Raw genomic sequence first — 20,111 nt, forward strand, 5'->3', positions numbered from 1 at the left:
CCAGAAGCAGGAGTCCTACTTGCCATTTTCCCCACGTGTCACACCCCATTTTAGAGCAAGCGTAATGCACAGGCGTAGTTAAGCCCATTGTTGCCCCCCGGAAGAAGATTGATCGTTCATAAGACTTTGATGCCAGAACAATTTATCTTTCCAACAACCATCACTATCCAATCTCAAGTTGCCCCCAGGAAAGCAGTCTGCATGAACTGTCTTGGCAGCTGCCTCCCCTGCTCTGGAATGAGCAAGGATTTACCTCAGTGCATCAGCCGTGTGATTCTGGGAAATGCTGAGCCTACACGGTACAGCTGAGCTGTGCATGTGCAGATATGCTCTACCGAATACATGCACTTAAGCTTTGTGACCTGCCTTGGAGAAAGCTCAGCTTCACTTAACCATTAGATACACCACATAAGAATTGCAGAACTCTAAAGCAAATGCCAAACAATATTTATTTGTCTGTTATTTTCTTCTGACAGAATTAATGACAATTCTTCAGGATTAGTGAATGGACACCTGCCATGCTTTTCCAGGTGGTAATCATTTTTCAAAACGGAACACACTATCTGAAGATGTTTGATATGAATATTTACCATATTAACACACGTGCTAATAGAGAAATGGATAGTTATAGTACCACACATCTGCAGCAACCAACATACAACTTAAGCAAGAGTGACATCCAGTGGTTAATTATAGTATGTCAAATGTTTTACCAGATAACAAAATTCACAGGTATCAGAATTGGAAACCTGAACTCAATTTTTCCATCTCTCAATCAGTCCATACATGCATTTGAACACCTTAGTCATTTAAATACAATCCAGTAATTCAGAATCCATGTAATGTTTCACATACAAATTTTCTAGTTCCTCCTTTTTTGTTTCCACATAAAGAGTTAGAAAAATCTTAGGGGAGTTTAGCAGCAGGAAACACATGCAACAGGTCACCTTTATTGGAAAACTATGTTAGACTCTTTTGTAAAACTAATCAATTCCCCATATTAGCACATCCAGGAAGACTAGAAGCTCCCGTTCTTGGGCATCCTTCTGTAAAACTACTTTTTTGGAGACCTCAGTATCTTATAACTATATAATAGTCTCATTTCACACTGGTGTTGCAAAATACAAACCCACCAAATCAATAAAATGCTGGTATAGGATTCAGAAAATGTATTTCTTCCGTATAATTAAAAGAAGCATTAAATATCTACTGATTTCTAGACACTTTGAAGGAATTGAGTTTTTCTTCAAAATTGAGAAAGTGAAATTATAAAAATTTTAACAAGTGGTTGTTAAACTGAAGAAGTTAAAGACAGTATATTTAGTATAGTTTCATGAAAAGTTCTCTCTCAAGTACATGGAACCAGACTCAAAGTCCAAACACAGGATAAAAACAATGTACTGAAACAATGCACCAGGAGTCCTAGATTCCTGTGGTAGGGATGGACTCAGATGAGCCAGCTATGTTACTGATGTGGGGATTAATGCACCTAAATGTTCTCTGTGTTCAAGAAAAAGATAAGTGCTGGCTTCTTAATCATTGAAAACCCACAGCTTAAAAATTCCTAGAAGGAATACTGATGCTTCTGCAAATCAAGGTTACACCTGAGATCTGAGATGATACATGTAAGAAGTCGGTAAAACAGATCTAATACTACATTTCTACAAATTTTACTTCTTCCAATTAATTTTAAAAAAGTTTCTTTTGTGGAAAAGGAGTCCCCAGACTGAGGAAGCAGACAGCAAAAGAATTCCCGCTGAGAATTTAAAGCCAGTAACATATCAGGCTCCAGTGTAATAAAACATTCTGAACGCTCCTGAAATAAGCTGGACCCCACTATGACAAGACCTTTAAATCCTCTGAGTGTCAAAAGATTAAGCTTGACACCTTTGGAGTTCTGGCATAAGATGACTCTCAACTAACCCTCTATTTTTGGAATTAGATGTTACTGTACTGATTGACGACTTAGCTACTAAAACTGAAGTCTGGCACAAATCTCTCTTCACAGGAATCAAGGTTTATTTGTTGGCATGTCAGCCACAGGGGCCTACTCAGTTCTTCTGCAGATGAAGTTGGCAGATCTTACATAAAATCTAAAACAGTTCTATACATCTTTAGGGCTTATCAGCACAGGGCTAATGAGTTACCAATTTTTGCACTAGGACAGATTTGATAGACCGATCTACCAGCAGAACAGATGCATGCCATCTTCCTCAGGGAAAAGAAAATGGAATGACATACTATTTACAATTTCTCCCTTTTTGAAAACCACAGATGTATGATACTTCTCTGGCATGAAGGTCAGCACTAAACACTGTACAGCTGCATAAATTCTTTCAAAAAAACAATCCTCAAACAACAATGAATTACAGGTACTTGAGTATAGAAGTTATTTCAGATCAAGAAATAAGGTCCACATTTTGTTCACGTGAGTAGTACTGCAGGACAAAAAGAGCAGAGCTAGCTGAAACTACACTGCCCAGAAACCTGAGCTTTAAAATTCAGTGACACAGAGAAGCATATTGTGCTGTCCCAATAAGCAAGGCTTTCCAGGTGTTTCATTAGGCAATAAGCACTGATCTCTTCCCATGGAAGCACTGACTTACCTATTTTAGCTGCTTATCAACTATTTCCCTCCCTTTGAACAATATTAGCTAATTAAAGAAGTAAGCCAGTAGAAAAAAAAAAAAGTAGCTTTACGAGTCCTCCAAGAACACTTAATCTTTGCAGTATTACTTTACTTGAAAATACGTCAGTCACTCTTAGTATCTTAGAGCAAAAAAGTTTCATCTTACATTTAGAATATTTTGTTGAATTGGCAAAGACCGCTAGTCACTTAGATACTGACTCTCCACTGACAGATACTACAGCAAACTCTGAAGCATGGATACCAAGTGCTGTAGGACATTGTTGCTCAGTTACTTGTTACCCACCTGGTCCCTTTTTGTTGTACCATGAGCTTGCCTTGAAAGAAATTACTTGTTCTGTTATCACATGAAGCAAGTATTTATTTGGCCGTTGAAATATTTCACGCCCAACCTTAATTAGGAAGTGTAAAATGTAGAAATGTAAAGCAACAGCTTACGTAAAGAACACATCTGTGATGCTACCACTAATAATATCACATTAGTCTCATTCCAGCATCATTTCTAGCATCATACTGCCTGTCACTAAACACCTGTTTTGTTTTATTTGAGAAACAACCGAAAAAGTGACCAAAATTGCTTCCAAATGAAAAGATTCTTAGTATAGTGGAGAGTGAAACCTGTAGGTAGGTAGGGAAGACCAGCACCCAAAGTTAGTAAAGGAAACAAATATATGTATTTACCTCCTGGAACGCCTTCTGCAGTAACAGCAGTAACAGCAACAGACTGCTATGGACACCAGAATGAGTCCAGCTACTACAGCTATGGCAATAATTAAAGCCTCAAAGTTAACTGAAAAATATGAATATATTCAACCTGTTAGACTCCAGCATTAACATTTCTGATCATTCTTCCCCTCCTTCCCAAGCATTTTTTCACCTCTGTATGGAAAAAAAAAAAAACAACCAAAACCACAATTCTGTGCAACTACCCCAGCTAAAACTCAGCATATCACATTATAATTTTGCTACTATGCATAATCTGCACTGAACAGACATTAAGTAAAATTTTACATATACCAAATTATTAAAAGACATTTTGTAATACTTGATGATATATATTTACTAGTGTGATTCCACAGTTCTGTCCTCCCAGTCACAACCTTAGCCAATGTACAGCATGACAAAAAAGTCATATAGATGCAGCATCAGTGTACACACATTACATGCAGCAGTTAGAGAAAGAGTAAAATGAAATAAGATGACAATGTCAGAGGATTTGAAGGAGCCAATATAAAACTCTCCATAAACTTCCTAAAGTCATCGTCTATGTCCAAAGGGAGTTACCTTGTATATCCAAAGAGTGATTAATAAATGGGGTGGTGGTAGTGTATTATTTTAACTGCATACACTATAACAACTGTAGCTGAATCAGAAATCTGATGTCCTGGAAAAGAGTGAGCCCAAGAAAAAAGCAAACAGGGATGATATAAGCAATGCTATAGACACAATTTTGAGGAGTTATTTAAAGGACCTAACAAAGGTCAAAATGAAATCAGTCAGGGAAGTTGTATCAACAGAGATAATAAAAACTAAACACCTCTCCCCACACTGTCTATTTTAAAGCATGATGGGAGGAGGGGGCAGGGAAGCTGTCTCTTCTCCTCTCTTCCACATAAATCCCTCTGAACTCTGCCAGATTCAGCAGCTTCATGCTGCTGCAGTAATACAAAGTAGCTGCACATGCACTTTTTACTGCTTCAGGGTACTAGTGATAAGACAGTCAAATTTAACAAGTGAAGTTCAGAGGGTCTATCCTCTCTGATCACATGTGCAAGCCAAAGAGTCTGTTACTTCTCTACAGATCTCACCAACTCACATCTGGCCAAGGAATATCCTTCACAGATCTTGCCAAAGATTAGATCCCAGCAAATATTTTTGCTTGGGTGTTATAATTTGCTGGGTACAGTTTATAATACAGATTAATATATAGTTTCTATTTACAATACACAAATAAATCCTGAACATGTAAATTTTGAAAGTAACACATTTCACCATACCACATTTCTCATTCTGTTACTCCCCTACAAGTTACAAGCAATTAAATATACTTCATTCAGTGAAGTAAAAACAAAAAATGGTTTTAATCTCCATTTAATTTTTTTAAAAGTATACTATTTACTTTTTTAAATGCCATTTAATTGAAGAAAAAAAAGTATTTTGAACTTATTAACAAAGCGCAGAAAAAGATAGTCAGTTTTCAGTCTGCATTCCTGTCTCCACTATCTATTTCATTTGCTTATTATTCATGAAACACAATACAATTAAGCTACTTTGTATTATGTTGCTTCTATACTGTTCTTTTTTCTTCACTGCTGGTTAATAATCTGTCAACATGTCTTATTCCATAAAAATTGTAACTGGAAGCAAGTAATTTGTTTTTGACTTTGAGAGCTGCAATGTTCAGCTTCATTTTCAGCAATACTGAGCCAACGCTATCTCTTCATTTTATTTGCAAAAAGGAAAAACATCACCACACTCACAAGGTAATTAGTTTTCCTGCTGTGTCCGAAGGGGACAGTCTCAATAAGACTATATATCCCCATGGCATGTTGCTGCATATAATTTAAAAAAAAAAAATCTATTAAGGAAATGCGTTTTTTTGTTGTTGTTTTGGTTTGGTTTTTTTCTTTTTCTACTTCTATCTTTTTTGCTGAGAATGTACTCCATTCTCTGTTTAAGCAGCATTCAATCTAGAAACACAAATAGCGCCCAAGCTAGAAGCCATTTCTATAGCAGGAGTAAATTGCCAAGAACACCCTTAAGTATCAGTAGATACCGGTAATCACTGCTTTGTAAAAGGACACAGCACAACTGCATTTCTGTACTGGGTGTGGCTGGGACAGAGTTAGCTTTCTTCACAGCAGCTGGTATGATGTCATATTTTGGATTTCTGGCTAAAACAGTGCTGATAACACACCAATGTTTTGGCTGTTGCTGAATAGGCTTGAAAAGCATCAAAATTTTCTACCCCTGCCCCCACTTCCCGCAGTGAGTACGGCTGGAGGTAGGCAAGCGATCGGAGAGATCAGGAGGGGACACTGCTGGAACGCTTGACCCAAACTGGCCAAAGGGATATTCCACACCATATAATGCCATGATCAGCAATAAAACCTGAGGTAAAGGAAAAACAAGCGGAGGGGGTATCTGGCTTCCAAGTTAATTATTGTTTGGGGACCGGCTGGGCATCAGTCTGCCTGTGGGAGGTAGTGAGTGATTTCCTTTGCTTGGTGGTTTTTTTTTATCTCCTCTCCCCATTTTTCCTTCACCTATTAAGCTGTCTTTATCTCAACCCATGAGTTCTTCCTATTTTCTTCCCCCGTCCCAGGGGAGTCCAGGGGAGTGAAGTACTAAGTGGGTACTTAGCTGTTGGCAGGAGTTAACCCACCACACTTCCAGAAAAAAGTCTGCTTAACAGTTCATAGTAACAGCATTTACTATAATATTGAAAGTCCAATTTCCTTAAAAGTGTGCCTTATCTCTAGCTCTAAAAAACTCCAAAAGTCTAAACATGAATGCTTTCTCTCACAAAACAAAGCACAGAGCCCTTCTGCTAAAACCAAAGAATTGGTAAAATTCTCCTGTACTGTCCAATCTAGTCCCTCAGTTTGCAGGGATTATATGAAGTGGTAGTGTTCAGAAACTTGCATGCTCCATTTTAATAGCAATCTTCTACCTCTGCTACTGTAATTTAAAGACTACTCCATAATCTCACTGCTCTAAGTGTGATAACTTTCTTCTAATTTACGGTTAACATAGTCACTGATAGTTTATCTGCACTTGTTTTTGTCCTTTTTTGTCCTTAGTCTCCGGTGTTCATGAGCAAATACATACAAAGCAGCAAGCCTTTGCTTTGCTGGACTGAAGAGGTACTCTTATTTCATATGACAAGCTTTCCAGCATCTTATTTGTTCTCTGTTCCAGTCTATTTTGCATTTAGATCTGTATACACAGTATTGCAAAAATAGCTCCAAAGATTTCACCCCCATATGCAGCATATGCACTGCACTGTATTTTGTAACACAAAACGTAAAGCAAAAGGAAATCTAAGAACAATGAAATGATGCAGCGCTACAATCTACAGTGGCACTCTGCAGCTTCCTTTTTAACCTTAACTGCATTGCCTTCAGTACCCACAGACCACACTGTTATTTCAGTTGTTTAAGCAAAAACAGCATTCAAGAATTTTTGGGTGGCTCCATTCCTGTGGTATTGGTTCACTGCTGCCACTGGAATATACTATAAAAATTGTGGATCCAGGTATATCATCAAACATTTTAAGAAATTTTTAAAAAGGTAAGAATGGTCACCCTTTGTCAACAGGGAACGACCTTATTTCTTTGCACTTCAGAAGTATGGTTTAAGAAACAGGTGAATCCTGGCTACATACGTAAAATACTGGGAACATTCCAACATCACTAGTTCCCAGTCTAGACTTTAGCGTCAACAGAACTTCACTACAGAGTAAATGTTTTAAAGCCATTGGATCAGCATAACTATACTGGCTGAAAGAACCCTTAACAATGACTGTTTTGTAAGTCCAGAAGTTTAGGTTCCAAATCATAACCACTGCCTCCTCCCCCTACTCCTCCAAATAAATTATCAGGAAACAGCTCTAGCAAGCGGTAGTCTTACTTTAATCTAATCATACTCATAAATAATTCTCTATAGCAAAAGTAAAATTAGTACCTACCCCAGCAAACTCCCCATCGAGCATTTGAGAGTGAACATAATGAAGATGGTGGAAGAATGCTTCTTACAGGGTAATCAATACAAGTGTTGTTAGTGTAACACCAAAGGCACTGTGCAAAAGAAACAAATAAAAAACAAATTATTGATCTTCAAAAACAGTTTACAATTTAGTGCTCCTCTCCACAGACAGAATTCTTAAGTGCATACAGTACTGTATGGATATATTGAAAGTGCTTTGTAGTATAAAACCTACAGAAGTCCTGGTATAATTCCTAAGTAAGCCTAAACTGAATTGTGAGTAAGTACATTTTGTACTTATAGGTAATAAAGGTAGTAAATAGTTACACTAGCCTGATAATATTTGGGAACCTATTGAGGTACTCTGTATACTTGAGGATAAAATGGCTTTGGGTTTAGATTACCGAAATTAACGAGAAATACAAAACAGAAAGCCCACTGTTCAGAATTTTAAAACACCTGGTATCTTCGATGAACACAAATCCACTTATAATCTTACTTCAGCCCTATATTTGACTATCAACAGAAAGAAAAAAAATAAAGAACCCTTACAATTTTACAGGAGGTTTTGCTGCAAGGTAATAAAAGATACAACCTTACCCAATCTGTGTTGCAAAGTACATTGGGTACCTTAATTGCACACTTCCATATCTGGATATTTTTAAAATTTTAGATTTCTTACATGTATTACAGAGTACCAGCACAACATTTCTGCTTTTTATGTCACCACTAAGCATCAAGCTTAAGTTTTGTTTTTCATCTGTTAAAATGATACAAAATTCCCTTACCACACAACTCAACCAGTGAAGAAGTTTTGGATGACAGTAAAAGGAATCCTTGACAGAACAGGGTTTTTTAGGATTCATTCTAGAAAGAGCTCATCGAGGAACTATGCTTTAGCGGTACTATCAAGAACATCCTCAATTGCACAAAGTCTGTAATCTTGCTCTAAAGGGTTAGAAAACATTAAATACAAAGGAAACCATTTGTAGTAGATTCTGCTCTCTTGAAAAAAAGTGAAAAAAGAGACAAGAAAAATTTATTCATATTTTGTAGTTGGCAGACTGTACAAGTCAAACATGCCCATAAAGACACATCAACAAAAATAATTAAGAAGGCAGAATAATCTTTGCAAAAAACCTGCCCTCCTAAGGTTTAATTTTAATCAAGGATATTAGATGAGAACATGCTTATTTTTGTTGGATCAATTATTTAGTAAGAATTAACAGTTCAAAAATAATGACTAATGGGGGCAGACTAAAAGTCATTGTTAAACTTGTTTGAATGTAATGTTGATCCTGATTTAAGTAGGAGGCTGGATTAGATGACTCATGAGGTCTCTTCTAACCTGAAAGACTCTATACTGTTGGTGACAACTAGGAACACAGAAAGGTCAACTGTACCAGTCTGATGGAGACTACTGCATGTTACTATTAAAAACGTGGGTAGCCCAAAAGGCAATACCTGATCAGCTACTGATTGGTGCAGAGGCTGAAGTAAGAGAAAATATTTCAATTGACTCATTCCCAACGCTAAAAATTGAGCCAATTGTCAAAATCTAAAAAAGAAAAAAGCCTAAATACCCAACGGCAAAACATTTCCTTAACTTTGATCCTCATCTATAACCTAAAAATGAAGACTGAAAAGATTTTATTTTATTTAGAGGTAAATCATATATCCTTTGCAGAGTATGCTAGGAATCACATTCACACTCTGATGATATCACTGACTTTATTTTAGTAGAGTCTCACATAATAATGAGGTGCAACATCATTAATTCAGTCCACACTCATTTTAAGGACATATTCTCAGTATTAAGAGATAAGATAGTAACTATGAACACAAAATGAATGCTTCTTCCTCTATAATCAGATAGATGTATGTAAGCGACTATTATCCCCACCTTTCCTTCAAAAAAAATTGGCTATATTTATTGATCATATAATTTCCTATAGCTGTTGTTAGCTCCTTTTTTTTTTTTTAATGCCTAGCTTGCCTAAAATCCATTTACCATAAGAATTTAGATTCCGTACATTTGTTATTAGGACAAAGATGAGAATGACAAAAATAAATAGCTGAGGGGAAAAGCATGTTGGTAGACTACTCAAATGTTAAAAATGAGACTTTGGAAAATTCTCCAGAATGCTGAGGCTCTACACATGGACACAGATTTTAAAGTGTAGTAAAAGCATCTTTAACTGGCGCTTGCGTTACCTATTTTGTTTTACACACTGTCACATGGAGTTAGAAACATGAAGAGAAAACTCTCTCAAGATGTTAATCAATAGATATTTACACATCGTCTGGTAACAGATAAAGTTCTCAAATTTTAATACACCTGGTAATCTGCTAGTCATAGCAGTAAATATTTCTTTGAAGTAAATGAATTGAGTTTCAGGATTCAAACAGCTCTAATCAAAACCCTTATGTATTATTTTTTGAATGTTCCATATTGTAAGGAACAAGATGAAATGCAACAGCGTATCTATAAAGTTACCACTCAGAACTTATAAAAACACAAGAAAATAGGTATTCATCAACTCTAAAGACCAACCCAGTTATAATTATGATAAACAAAATTTGAGCATTTTGAATTATAATCCTATTTAACTGAACTACATTTTAGGGTTTGTTTGGAGTTGTTTTTATCCATTCAAAAATGAAAATAAAACATTTGGTATCTGCTGCTGCTATCTATATTATCATGAAAACCTGATTTTTTTTTCTACTAAAGCAATTAAAGTAATTTCAGCAATCCTTTGCTTTTGTATTGCTCACACAAATGCTAATGCCTTTGTTCTGTAGCGTTTTTTTTTTTTTAATGTATGTGCAAGTTGTCTGAATCAAATCTAAACTCCTTTCTTCAAGGTTAACACTGATGCTATTGAAGCAGTTGTCCTGAATCATCCATCATTCTGTCACCAAAACAAGCCTGGACACTGTCATCGGTTTGACAGATTCTGAAAATAATGTATCTATAATTTTGTTAGTGTCTTCAGTAGTACACAAACACAGCTAAAGGATTTATTTCTCTCACAAGGTGAGCACATAGCTCTCAGATTAATAGAAGTTGTGCTGATGTATCTGCAGCAGCACTTATTTGAAGTGACAGTCACACCAGTGGTAGTGCTGAACATTTAATCTTTAATGACCCATATTTTCCATTTCCTACTTTATGCTTTTAAAGATAAAGAATTCTTTACACAATGCCATGCTTATGACAACAAATATACAGGTCTGACAACACACAATAACCACATCAATGCAAGGCAATTAATATTTTTCCATTAAAAAAGCCAAAAGATGCGCAAGACGTAAACCAGATAAGTTTAGATATTTCTCAATTTTCCTTACTGAAAAAGTTTTGCAGTAACTTATGTAACTTAGATTCATGAAATATTTCTCTTCAGTAACATCTGAAGTTAGAATTCAAAACAATCTCTCACTTTAAATATGGGAGTTTCTTCTACTCTGCAGGGACAGACACCTTTTGCATACTTATCATGACCCTTACTGTGGAGCTAAACAGGTTTTGAGCAAAGGACAGAGAAACAAATTCTATTGGTTTAAATGTCTGCCTTATTGCAATTTAATTGGAAATCTAAACACCTTGCTACCAGAATGGAGATCTAGCCTGGCACTCTTAAGCCCTTATGGTCTGATGTAGTCAGTGGAGAGGCCAACACGTCTGAACATCTACAAAGCACTGATCCAGTCTGCCTCAGTTAAATGCATTGCTTGGGGCATCTCCAGAGAAAGGCATTTCTAGTTTATTTACATTAATTTCCCAGTTCTCCTATTCAGCATATAAGAAATGCAAGGCATTTTAGCCACACAAGATTCAGTTTATCTAGCCCTTGTATAAGATGGAAATTTAACTAAGTGCTGCTTGCAAAATAAGGACAAGTCTAAACCAGCAGCAGCATCAACTCAGTTGCGCTGTGAAAGCACTGAGCACACACTGGAAATGGAAACCTGGATTCTACACTGTCCATCCTTTCCAGACAAAGCAGAGAAATACCCTGACTGACCAAATCATGGAGCAACCCTGGCAAAGTGAAAGCACACTGGCATCAAGTGTGACAGAGGGGAAGTTCACTCCACCATTTAAATAACAGAGGCTTCCTCTTATTAATAGTTTGACTAGATTCATCATTAAAAACAAACCCCCCACCAAACATCCAAACCAACCCCAACAATCTGACTTCATATTAAATGGGAAAAAAAAAAACCACAAACCCAAATTCTCAGTTAAAAAGGATGTTAAAAATCTTACCGAAACATTTTTTAGACATTCTTCACAGGACCTTTGGGAAAACTCTGAACACGCTAGAAAAAAACCAACACACACACAGATGATATATTTATTTTTCCTTAGTAACATCAAGCACTTAACACAATATTTAGCTTTTTTTTTTTCCCTATTTCCAGATACAAGCAACAATTTTGATTGAAGCTATGAAAGCTCAGTATTTCCATTCCAGGAGAACTGTAGCAAACAGAGATACAAAGCATTTAAGTTTGACTTCTGACATAGTTAGGGAAACAATTTAAGCTTACTTGTAACTTCAATTTGCTTTCTCTAAGGACAACATAGGACAAAAAACCCAAGAGCTTCCCTGTATCTCTGCTAAAGTTCTTAGACTTCTACACTTCAATTTAGACAACATTCCAAGTTTTGCAGCTTTGGAAGCCTAGCAAAGGCTGACCCTCGCCTAGGGTTAGTCCCCTTTCCACAGATATTAACCTTTTCTTAGGGAAAAAAGTTTTTTTTTTAAAAAATAAAGCTCTCCAAATAACACAATATTAAAGAACAATTTAAAAATATTTTCAAACATAGGAACAAAGTTATTTTCAAACATAGGAACAAAGTTATTTTCAAACATAGGAACAAAGTTATTTTCAAACATAGGAACAAAGAGATCAACAAGAACTCTGACAAAAGTTTGAAAATCCAAGTGATGTGGAAAGAGTTAATTCATATTTTCTTTGGATTTTAAAAAACAATTTCTATCCTAAAAAAGAAAATATTTACTGGTCTTCAGATTCCCAGAGGATTCCAGTCAAAGGCTATGACTTTCATTTAGAAGTACTGCATGCTTATCGTCTTAACATGGCCTTTTTTACCCACAACATAGACATAATTTGCCACCCACAGAATCACGTACATGCCATACTCTTGATCTAGGTGAACCACTTGACAGATGAGGGGGAGTTTTCTCTCCTGGTCTGAACCTGGATTTTCTTCCAATTATTGTAGTTCCTATGATAGTCTTATTTAATAATACTAAAAATTAACTTTTGATGCTCTTAATAACAAGGTCAGCCCTGAATTGGTCAGGCGGTTGGACTAGATGATCGGTTGTAGGTCCCATCCAACTGAAACAGTCTATTCTATTCTAAATTATTTCCACATCTATCATATAAATATGAGGGGAAAATATCTCTGAATTAGGAATCCAATCCTACTTTTAATGAATAACAGTGCATTAGTCATAAGCAGTTATTTATTTGAGCTAATTTCTTGGCATGTTTTGGAATAACTACATATTTCAATATTTTCTTTTCATAATTCAACATTATATCCTCCTGGTACTAATTCTTAACACTAAATGCATTTTATGTACCAATATATTTAGCTTTAATTAATACATCTGTTTAGAAAAACCAGGTACTAGTTTATCCAGTACCAATTAACATTGGTACTGGTACCAATCAACTGAGAAACAGTCTAAGCGTTAAGGCCCATATACCAATTCATGGAAAAAAATGTGAAAAGCAGATTCAGAAATAGTTCTCAGTTTAAACTCAAAAGTTTTCAAATGGGATTATTTCACATGGAGTACCACCATGCTTATTATAAAAATACTTCATTACTTTTTCAATTCAAGATTTAAAACATCTAAACAAACCAGCTTTCTGAACATGAATTAGTGAGGTATGGTCAGAACCATGCAAGTACACCAAAGACTTCTAAAAACGTAGTTTAGGTTACATTTTCAGTAACTGAATCACCTACAGCAAAATGAAGACATGTAATATTCCTTAGATTCTTATCAAAGGAGGTAATCTCACAAGCTTTTCATGCTGTTCATCTTCTTTAACTGCCTTCCTACTGATATATTATAGCCGATAACCTATATTGGCATATAACCAAAAGACTGGGGCTTAAATTATAAAAAAAATTACACTTCTATTATTTATGTTTATTCTAAAGAACAGCATAGAAGAGTCTTAATGAAAAATACTTCAACATATATCACCACAACATACATTTCAAAAATCAAAACATCTTTATGTACTGCTGTTACAAAATGTAACATTACCATAAGTGATTGAAAAAAAAATTAAGATTTTTTTCCATTCTGCTTTATATATTTATCTGGGTCACATAACTTACAAAGATACATAAATTTCCCACCAGTTACAGTGTTCTCCACAAAGCAGAGGATAGAACAAAACACCTCTCAAACTGAAAAAGAAGAAAAACCCAACAACCAACCCCTCCAATGACCTTGCTAAAGCATTATGTGTACCAGCACATAAAACAAAAACAACTTTGAATTTTTTTTTTTTTAATTCAAACAGATATCAAGTTGACAGTCTCCCTCTAATATGTCAAAGGACTACTGTATTACTTCCCCCCTCCCCCCCCAGATAAAGATAAGCCATAGCACCACTACCAAAAATAATTCCTATTGTATTTGAAACTGTATTTATCAAGCATAATCATTCCTTCTGTATTGGCATATAACATCAGCATTAATCATCTAACACGTAATAAAATGAGAAATCATTTTTACATGCCAAGCCTCATTTATCAAGCAGTGGAAGCATTACTTTGATAAGTGGTGTAATTTTTACCAAAATATTTTAGTGTAACACTTTGGACAGAGTGAACTGTAGCTGTATGAAGATTTTATTCTCACTAGATAAGAAAAAGCTATCACTGTTCATGCACTATTTTTTACGACTGGAATTCTGCCCACCCATACAGAAGTTGTACTATAGTTAATTATAGGCAAATTATCTGTATGACCTCACTTTCTAGGAGACATACTCATGGACCAGGGTAACTGCAAATACAGAACAAACACTGTTCCTCCACAACATACAGGTAAAACATAATAGCACTGACAATAAAACTCTATTTTGTTTAAAAACAGCTTTCCCCCCCTCCCCTTTCCAATATGTATTTCTGCATGAAGGCAGCATATGCAGAGATTTTTTTTTTTTTTTTTTTTTTTTTTTTTTAGGAAGACAGGGCTCTATATCAGCATACACTCAGGACTGAGGACTGCCATACAACCTTAAGATCAGCGACTCTTTTTTTTTTTTTGGGGGGTGGGAGCCTCTTACTATTCTACTGAAAAAAACAGTGTGACTGCTCAGTCAGTCAGAACCTTTCAATATCTACACTAAGTTTATTTTAATGTGTTCTCTGTCCCCATTCTCAGGGCAATGCTGTTCTTCAACTTAAACAGTTGTTCCCTCCTACTGGTATAAGAGTACTTTCACCAAGTACTCTTATTCCCCCTCAACCTTCCTTCTGCCCCAGCAATTAAAGCCATACTGTTCTAGGTATTCTCTCAAACGGGGAACAATACAACCTTTGTAACCCTGCTTTGTGCCAGTCCAACTCTGTTGAACACCGGTGCTGAACTTGCAGAATATTTAAACGGGATGGCATACAAGGTCCCACAGTCTTGCAGAACTACCATAAAACTGCCATCTCTCTCTTCACCAGAGCATCACTTTAGTAGTTGATATGCATCTGACAGTCAACAAGTCTACCTCCCTACTTTTTTCCAACTATTTCAATTTAAGATTAAAATTATAATACTAGTCATATAGCATAACAATCCACTTCTTATTTTTCACTTTAAACTTATTTCTAATATTTACTCCTTAAAGGTCAGCCACATCTTTCTGTATAATATCATGATCCTTCTCCCTATTGACAACCAACTTTGTGTAATGAGCAAATTCCCAAACTCACATAACAATAATAGTGTGTGAAAAGTTCTTTTCTAGTGAATCCATAAGCAACTCCGCTACCAATTCATCCCCATTTTTGGCTCCAACCAAACTCTTTGGTTTCCCCTACGTTTCTCGGAACTACTAGAAAGACACTGATTAACTTGCAGTTATTAGCAGGTCTACCTTTGGTCCTTTTCTCTGAGAAACACTGACAGGTCCCTTTCCCTTCTGCTTAAGTTACTTGTCTCACAAAGTTGTTTACTTCCTTTTCGAGTATAAACCCTTCCATGGAAGAAACGGAACACCTCAAACTGGACTCTAAAAACATGTCCCAACATCCACTTGAGATACCCTAATTTAATGCAAACTAACCTGACGTGTACCCTTCTGGTCTCATCCGCTAGCGGCAACCAAAGTTGAGGACGAGCTTCACAAACTGCTTTCCAAAAGCAGCTATGAGATAAACAATTCCAACAGAACAAACAGGATGGCAAGAGCATCTCCGCCAGCTTCTCCTTCCAAGCCATCATTCCTCATCATCAGTCAGGGCAGAGAAAACCTAGGCGGTTGTTGTCTCCCTGCAGCAAAACTCCTGATAACCCCACGGCCCCACATGCCGGCCAGCAGTACAAGCCCTAGTGCCATCGCCCCTTCCTCTGTCGGAAGCTTGGAGCCAGCCTCCCGAGAGCGGGCTGCCTGTCCCGTCCCAGCAGCAGCAAGGGAGGGCAGCCGAGCCGGAAGCCACACGGGCGGCTGCCCTCCCGCCACACGGAAACCAGCCTCCTCCGAGGCAGGGGACGAGGACTAAGGCAAACCCCCGAGCTCCGCCAGCTCTCCAGAAGGCGCTCGGCGCCTGCAGGCCTCGGGGCGAGCGGGGGCCTCTGCCGCCTCTCCCGCCGTGCCCCCCGCAGCCCTGCTCAGGGGCGAACGCGGCCCTCCAGAGGGAAACGCCCCGGCAAGGCCCCACAGTCCGCAACCACGGGCGAGCCCCTCCGCGGGGAGGAAGGGAACGGCTACGCGCTGTCCCGCGGCTCCCCGCCCCTCCTTACCCTGCGCCGGTGCTGGCGGAGCCGTGGCGGTGAGGTGCGCCAGCCCCATCTCGGCGCGGCCCCACACCAGCGCCAAGCCCTGCAGCCAGAGCGGCCACAACCGCAGCGCCGCCATCGCCGCGGCTTGCAGTGCAGAGCAGGGCCGGGCCGGAGCCGCGCTCGCAGCAGGTACCGACCGCGCGCAGGCGCCAACGGCCCCCGCGCGCAGGCGCCAACGGCTCCAGCGGGGGGTGGGGCTCGGGGCGTGTAGCGGGCGGAGGCAGGGCGCTTCGCAGCGGCCGGCCGTGGGGCGGGAGGCCGAGGAGCCGGCTTTACAGGCCGAGGTCTCGCCCCCGCAGGCGCCCGGAGGGGGTGTTTCACCTTCCGTGAGCTCCCGGTGCCTGCGGCCTGCGCTGGCCGCGCCTGTGGCGTCAGCGTCCCTTTGGCGCAGCTGTGCGAGCGGCCGAGCCGTGGCTGCAAGTCGTTTGTCGGCTCAGTTCTGTGATACAGCAGGACTTTTTCCCGTCCCTCAAGGCTTATTGTTCTTTTGATTTGAGCCTCTTTTTTCCTTCCTTTGCTGTGTGGACTCTTCCGTCCCTGTGAGGGCGAGGAGGTGGCGAGGATCCCTTGCCCCGTCTCCTGCTTGCTGGTGTCGGTTTTCAGTGAGGATGGCCAGCAGGCTGCCAAAGCCAACAGAGCCAACAAAGTTATCCCCAAGTCAGGGCTGGCCAGAGAAGGGAATAAAGAGATGGGGACAAATGTGAAAATTCACCATTTAAAAAGATTAATGAGTTGTTAGTTTTCCACAGTGACCCAACTCTTAGGGCCTTACAGAAGCACGTAGCGCCCTTGATGTGCCGAGGGGTATACAAAACACCCAGATAGGGCTGCGAAATACGACACAAACCCTCCGAGATGGCAGGGTAAGGACACATAGGAAACTGTGGGCATCTCAATGGCCCTAGACAACTGTGGTTAGGCACCGAAACGAGTCCTTAATGGCCAATGAAGTGAGATACCTAGCCATGCTTTGATAGCCAACCTTGCTTTAATTAAATGATCCTATAGCTGAGCTTTGTTAGTGTCTCTGTGATCGTGTTCAGGAATGAGAAGTTTGATATTGGGCAATGAATAGCTGAAATACTCATGTAGGTTTGTTTAGTGCTGAACAACTCTACTTCAAGTAGGAAGCAAACACTCCCTCCAAGTATGGCACTGTTTCAGTCAGCAGTGGCTCCAGTTGCTTGCGACCTTCCTTCTCAAACACAGCAGCGTTTAGACCACTTTTATTAGTCTTGTGATGATACCATTGTTATTATTGAAAGTATTGCAATTGGTTTCCGGGCATAGGGAGAGCAGCTCTTCACTGTTTGAGATGCTTTTGCAAATGCACTTGAGCCTTAACGAGGAATAAGATGAATGTTCTTCGCAGTGCTTGACCTTGCCATCGTATCTAACTTTAGACACCTGATTCACCTTACTGCAGAGATTAACCTCCCTAAAATCCTACACAGTAAGAGATGAGTAGCTCCAGGAAACAGTTCAGAGGGAATTAGGATAACTGCTAGTAACTCCGGTGACTTAGGCCAGTGCATAAAATTAAAAGGAACAAACCTGAGTCTTGTTGCTTGGTTCTAAGGCCGTTGGCCTTGAAAGCTGACAGAGTGCTATACCGCACCGGGATGGCTTTGTGAGAGATTTGGCAGTTTCAGCCGGGGCTGACTGGAAGGTGCCCTTGCCTCAAATGAAGTTTCAATTAAAAAGTTATTTACATTTCATTTTGCCTATATCATCCTTGGATTTTTGCCAGCAGCATGAGAGTCCCTGCCTCTCAGTTTTCAGGGAGTGTTAGAAAAATAAAGTCAAAGTGTGGGTGTATGGATCATATGGAAACCAAGATGTTTTCACCTGAGCTTAATGTAGGACAATACTGACTCATGACTTCAGCCTTCTTCAGCTGGCTGAATCGTAGAATCATATAATGGTTTGGGTTGGAAGGGACCTTTAAAGGTCATCTAGTCCAACCCCCCTGCAATGAGCAGGGACATCTGAAGACCAGGTTTCGCCACATGTTCAAGTCTATAAATCTTTATGCTCTGAAACACTTCTTTTTTTCTTGTTTCCGTATTCTTGAGTCACTTGGAATGTGCTCTTGAAATAGTAGAGACACATAGATGAGTGACAAAGACTAGCAAAGATAAGGAACTGTTTACATAGATAGTAATAATTCAATAGACTATAGCTCAGGAGGCATACGACAGAGAGGTGTAAAGTCATGAATGGCACAGAAAAAGTGAATACAGAATAACTGTCTTTTGTAATACAGGACCTAGAGGGCATTGAACACGATCATCAAGTAAAAGACTGAAAACAAAAGTACTCAGAAGAAAATGAAGTACTCAAAGTATAGCTAAGTTGTGAAACTCTCTGTCTTCGGATACTAAGGACACTAAAAGTTTAGATTAGGCCAAAAAAATTGGATTTTTTTCCCATGAATATGTCTGTTAACAGTTATTTAATACCAAGATATCACCTCTGGTTCAGAAAGTCCCTGAACCACACTGCCAGAAGCTGTGTGCAATTGCCAAGGAAGATGCATTATATGATTGCTTTATTCTGACATTCTTCCCTAGGCATCTGTTGTTGACTGCCATTTTAGGCGAGATACTGAGCTAAAAGTGTCCTTGAAATGACTTTATATAGCTGTCCTCATTAATTTTCTTTTTCTGAAAAGCTTATGTTGTTTTCCACATGATTTTGATTAAATGTACTGAATTATGTTTGAGGCAGAGGGGAAGTCCCCTAGCTAATTTTTTATATCTTAGTTTTGGATGGTTTTATGTATTCAGTGAAGAATGACTTCTCATAAAACAGCTCAAATTCCAAGCCAGAGTTTGTGATTTTTCCTTGAGTTGCTTCTAGCATGGTTATTCTAAAGGAAGTATCTTTTAGCTGGAGCAAATAGTTATGGGAGAGGGTGAAAAAAAAAAATTTGCTAAAAGCTCTTCGGAAGTATGGTTACATCCATCTTCTCTGATCTAACTTTGTTATTCCTTTGGGGGACAAAAACATTAATATAATTTATGAATGGCTACGGTAATTCTCTCACAATAGGTATACCTACAGTAATGAATCTGAATGTTTTTTTTCTTTATTAAGTAACCACTCCCTCAGTGGACATAAATTCCCAGGAAATGGAGTGTGGAAGACTTGAAAATGTGATCTACCAAAAAACTGGGTTTGGAACAAGCATATGTATTAAGATTACAAACAAAAAGAAAACCTCAGAACTTAAACAGATTTTGCTTTTTTCTATCATAATTCCATATTCATTTCAAATGATAACAAGGATTTTTCTGCCAGCTCTGTAGATTCTACCTAGGGTTTTGAACAGCATTTCTACTCACGCATTTTCAGCAGCAGCTCTGGCCAAGGTCCCTTTTCCTCATCTCTGCTCCAGCTTCTCCCTTGTGATAGAACAGCTGAATGAGCCATTCCCTGAGTAGCTGAACAAAGAATGAATTGGCTGACAGAGTCTTTTCTTCTTTTTTTAGCTGGTTTATTTTTCATTATTACCAGTGCTAACAATCTCAAAGGTGACATACGAGTTACAAAGTCTGTGTGTGTTCTGTTGATTCCCTTAATGACAGTATTACTTCATCACTGTGAATGAGTTTACCCAGCTTGCCTGATTACAGTATGTGTAAATAATTCAGCTGATAAGTCATGTAAGTGATTAGAATGTCGCT

General features: G+C 38.6%; 1 protein-coding gene across 3 annotated transcripts in view; it reads right to left on the reverse strand.

Moving 5' to 3' along the window:
• PTTG1IP2 (PTTG1IP family member 2) overlaps nt 1-16,599 on the reverse strand; it is a 30,805-nt gene extending 14,206 nt beyond the window's left edge. Inside the window, exons 1-4 of one of the 3 annotated variants that reach the window (XM_075143825.1) lie at nt 16,384-16,599; nt 11,631-11,683; nt 7,338-7,446; nt 3,329-3,437 (exon numbers count right to left, since the gene is read on the reverse strand). In XM_075143825.1, coding sequence (XP_074999926.1) covers nt 3,329-3,437; nt 7,338-7,446; nt 11,631-11,683; nt 16,384-16,498 — 386 coding nt within the window. In that variant the 5' untranslated portion in view covers nt 16,499-16,599. Of the gene's footprint in view, nt 1-3,328; nt 3,438-7,337; nt 7,447-11,630; nt 11,684-15,706; nt 16,312-16,383 lie in introns of those variants that run through there. The other 2 variants (XM_075143826.1, XM_075143827.1) reach the window with 2 other exon arrangements.
• Nucleotides 16,600-20,111: the final 3,512 nt, after the last annotated feature.

This window comes from Calonectris borealis, chromosome 2 (genome assembly GCF_964195595.1).
Source record: "Calonectris borealis chromosome 2, bCalBor7.hap1.2, whole genome shotgun sequence".
Taxonomy (NCBI): Eukaryota; Metazoa; Chordata; class Aves; order Procellariiformes; family Procellariidae; genus Calonectris; species Calonectris borealis.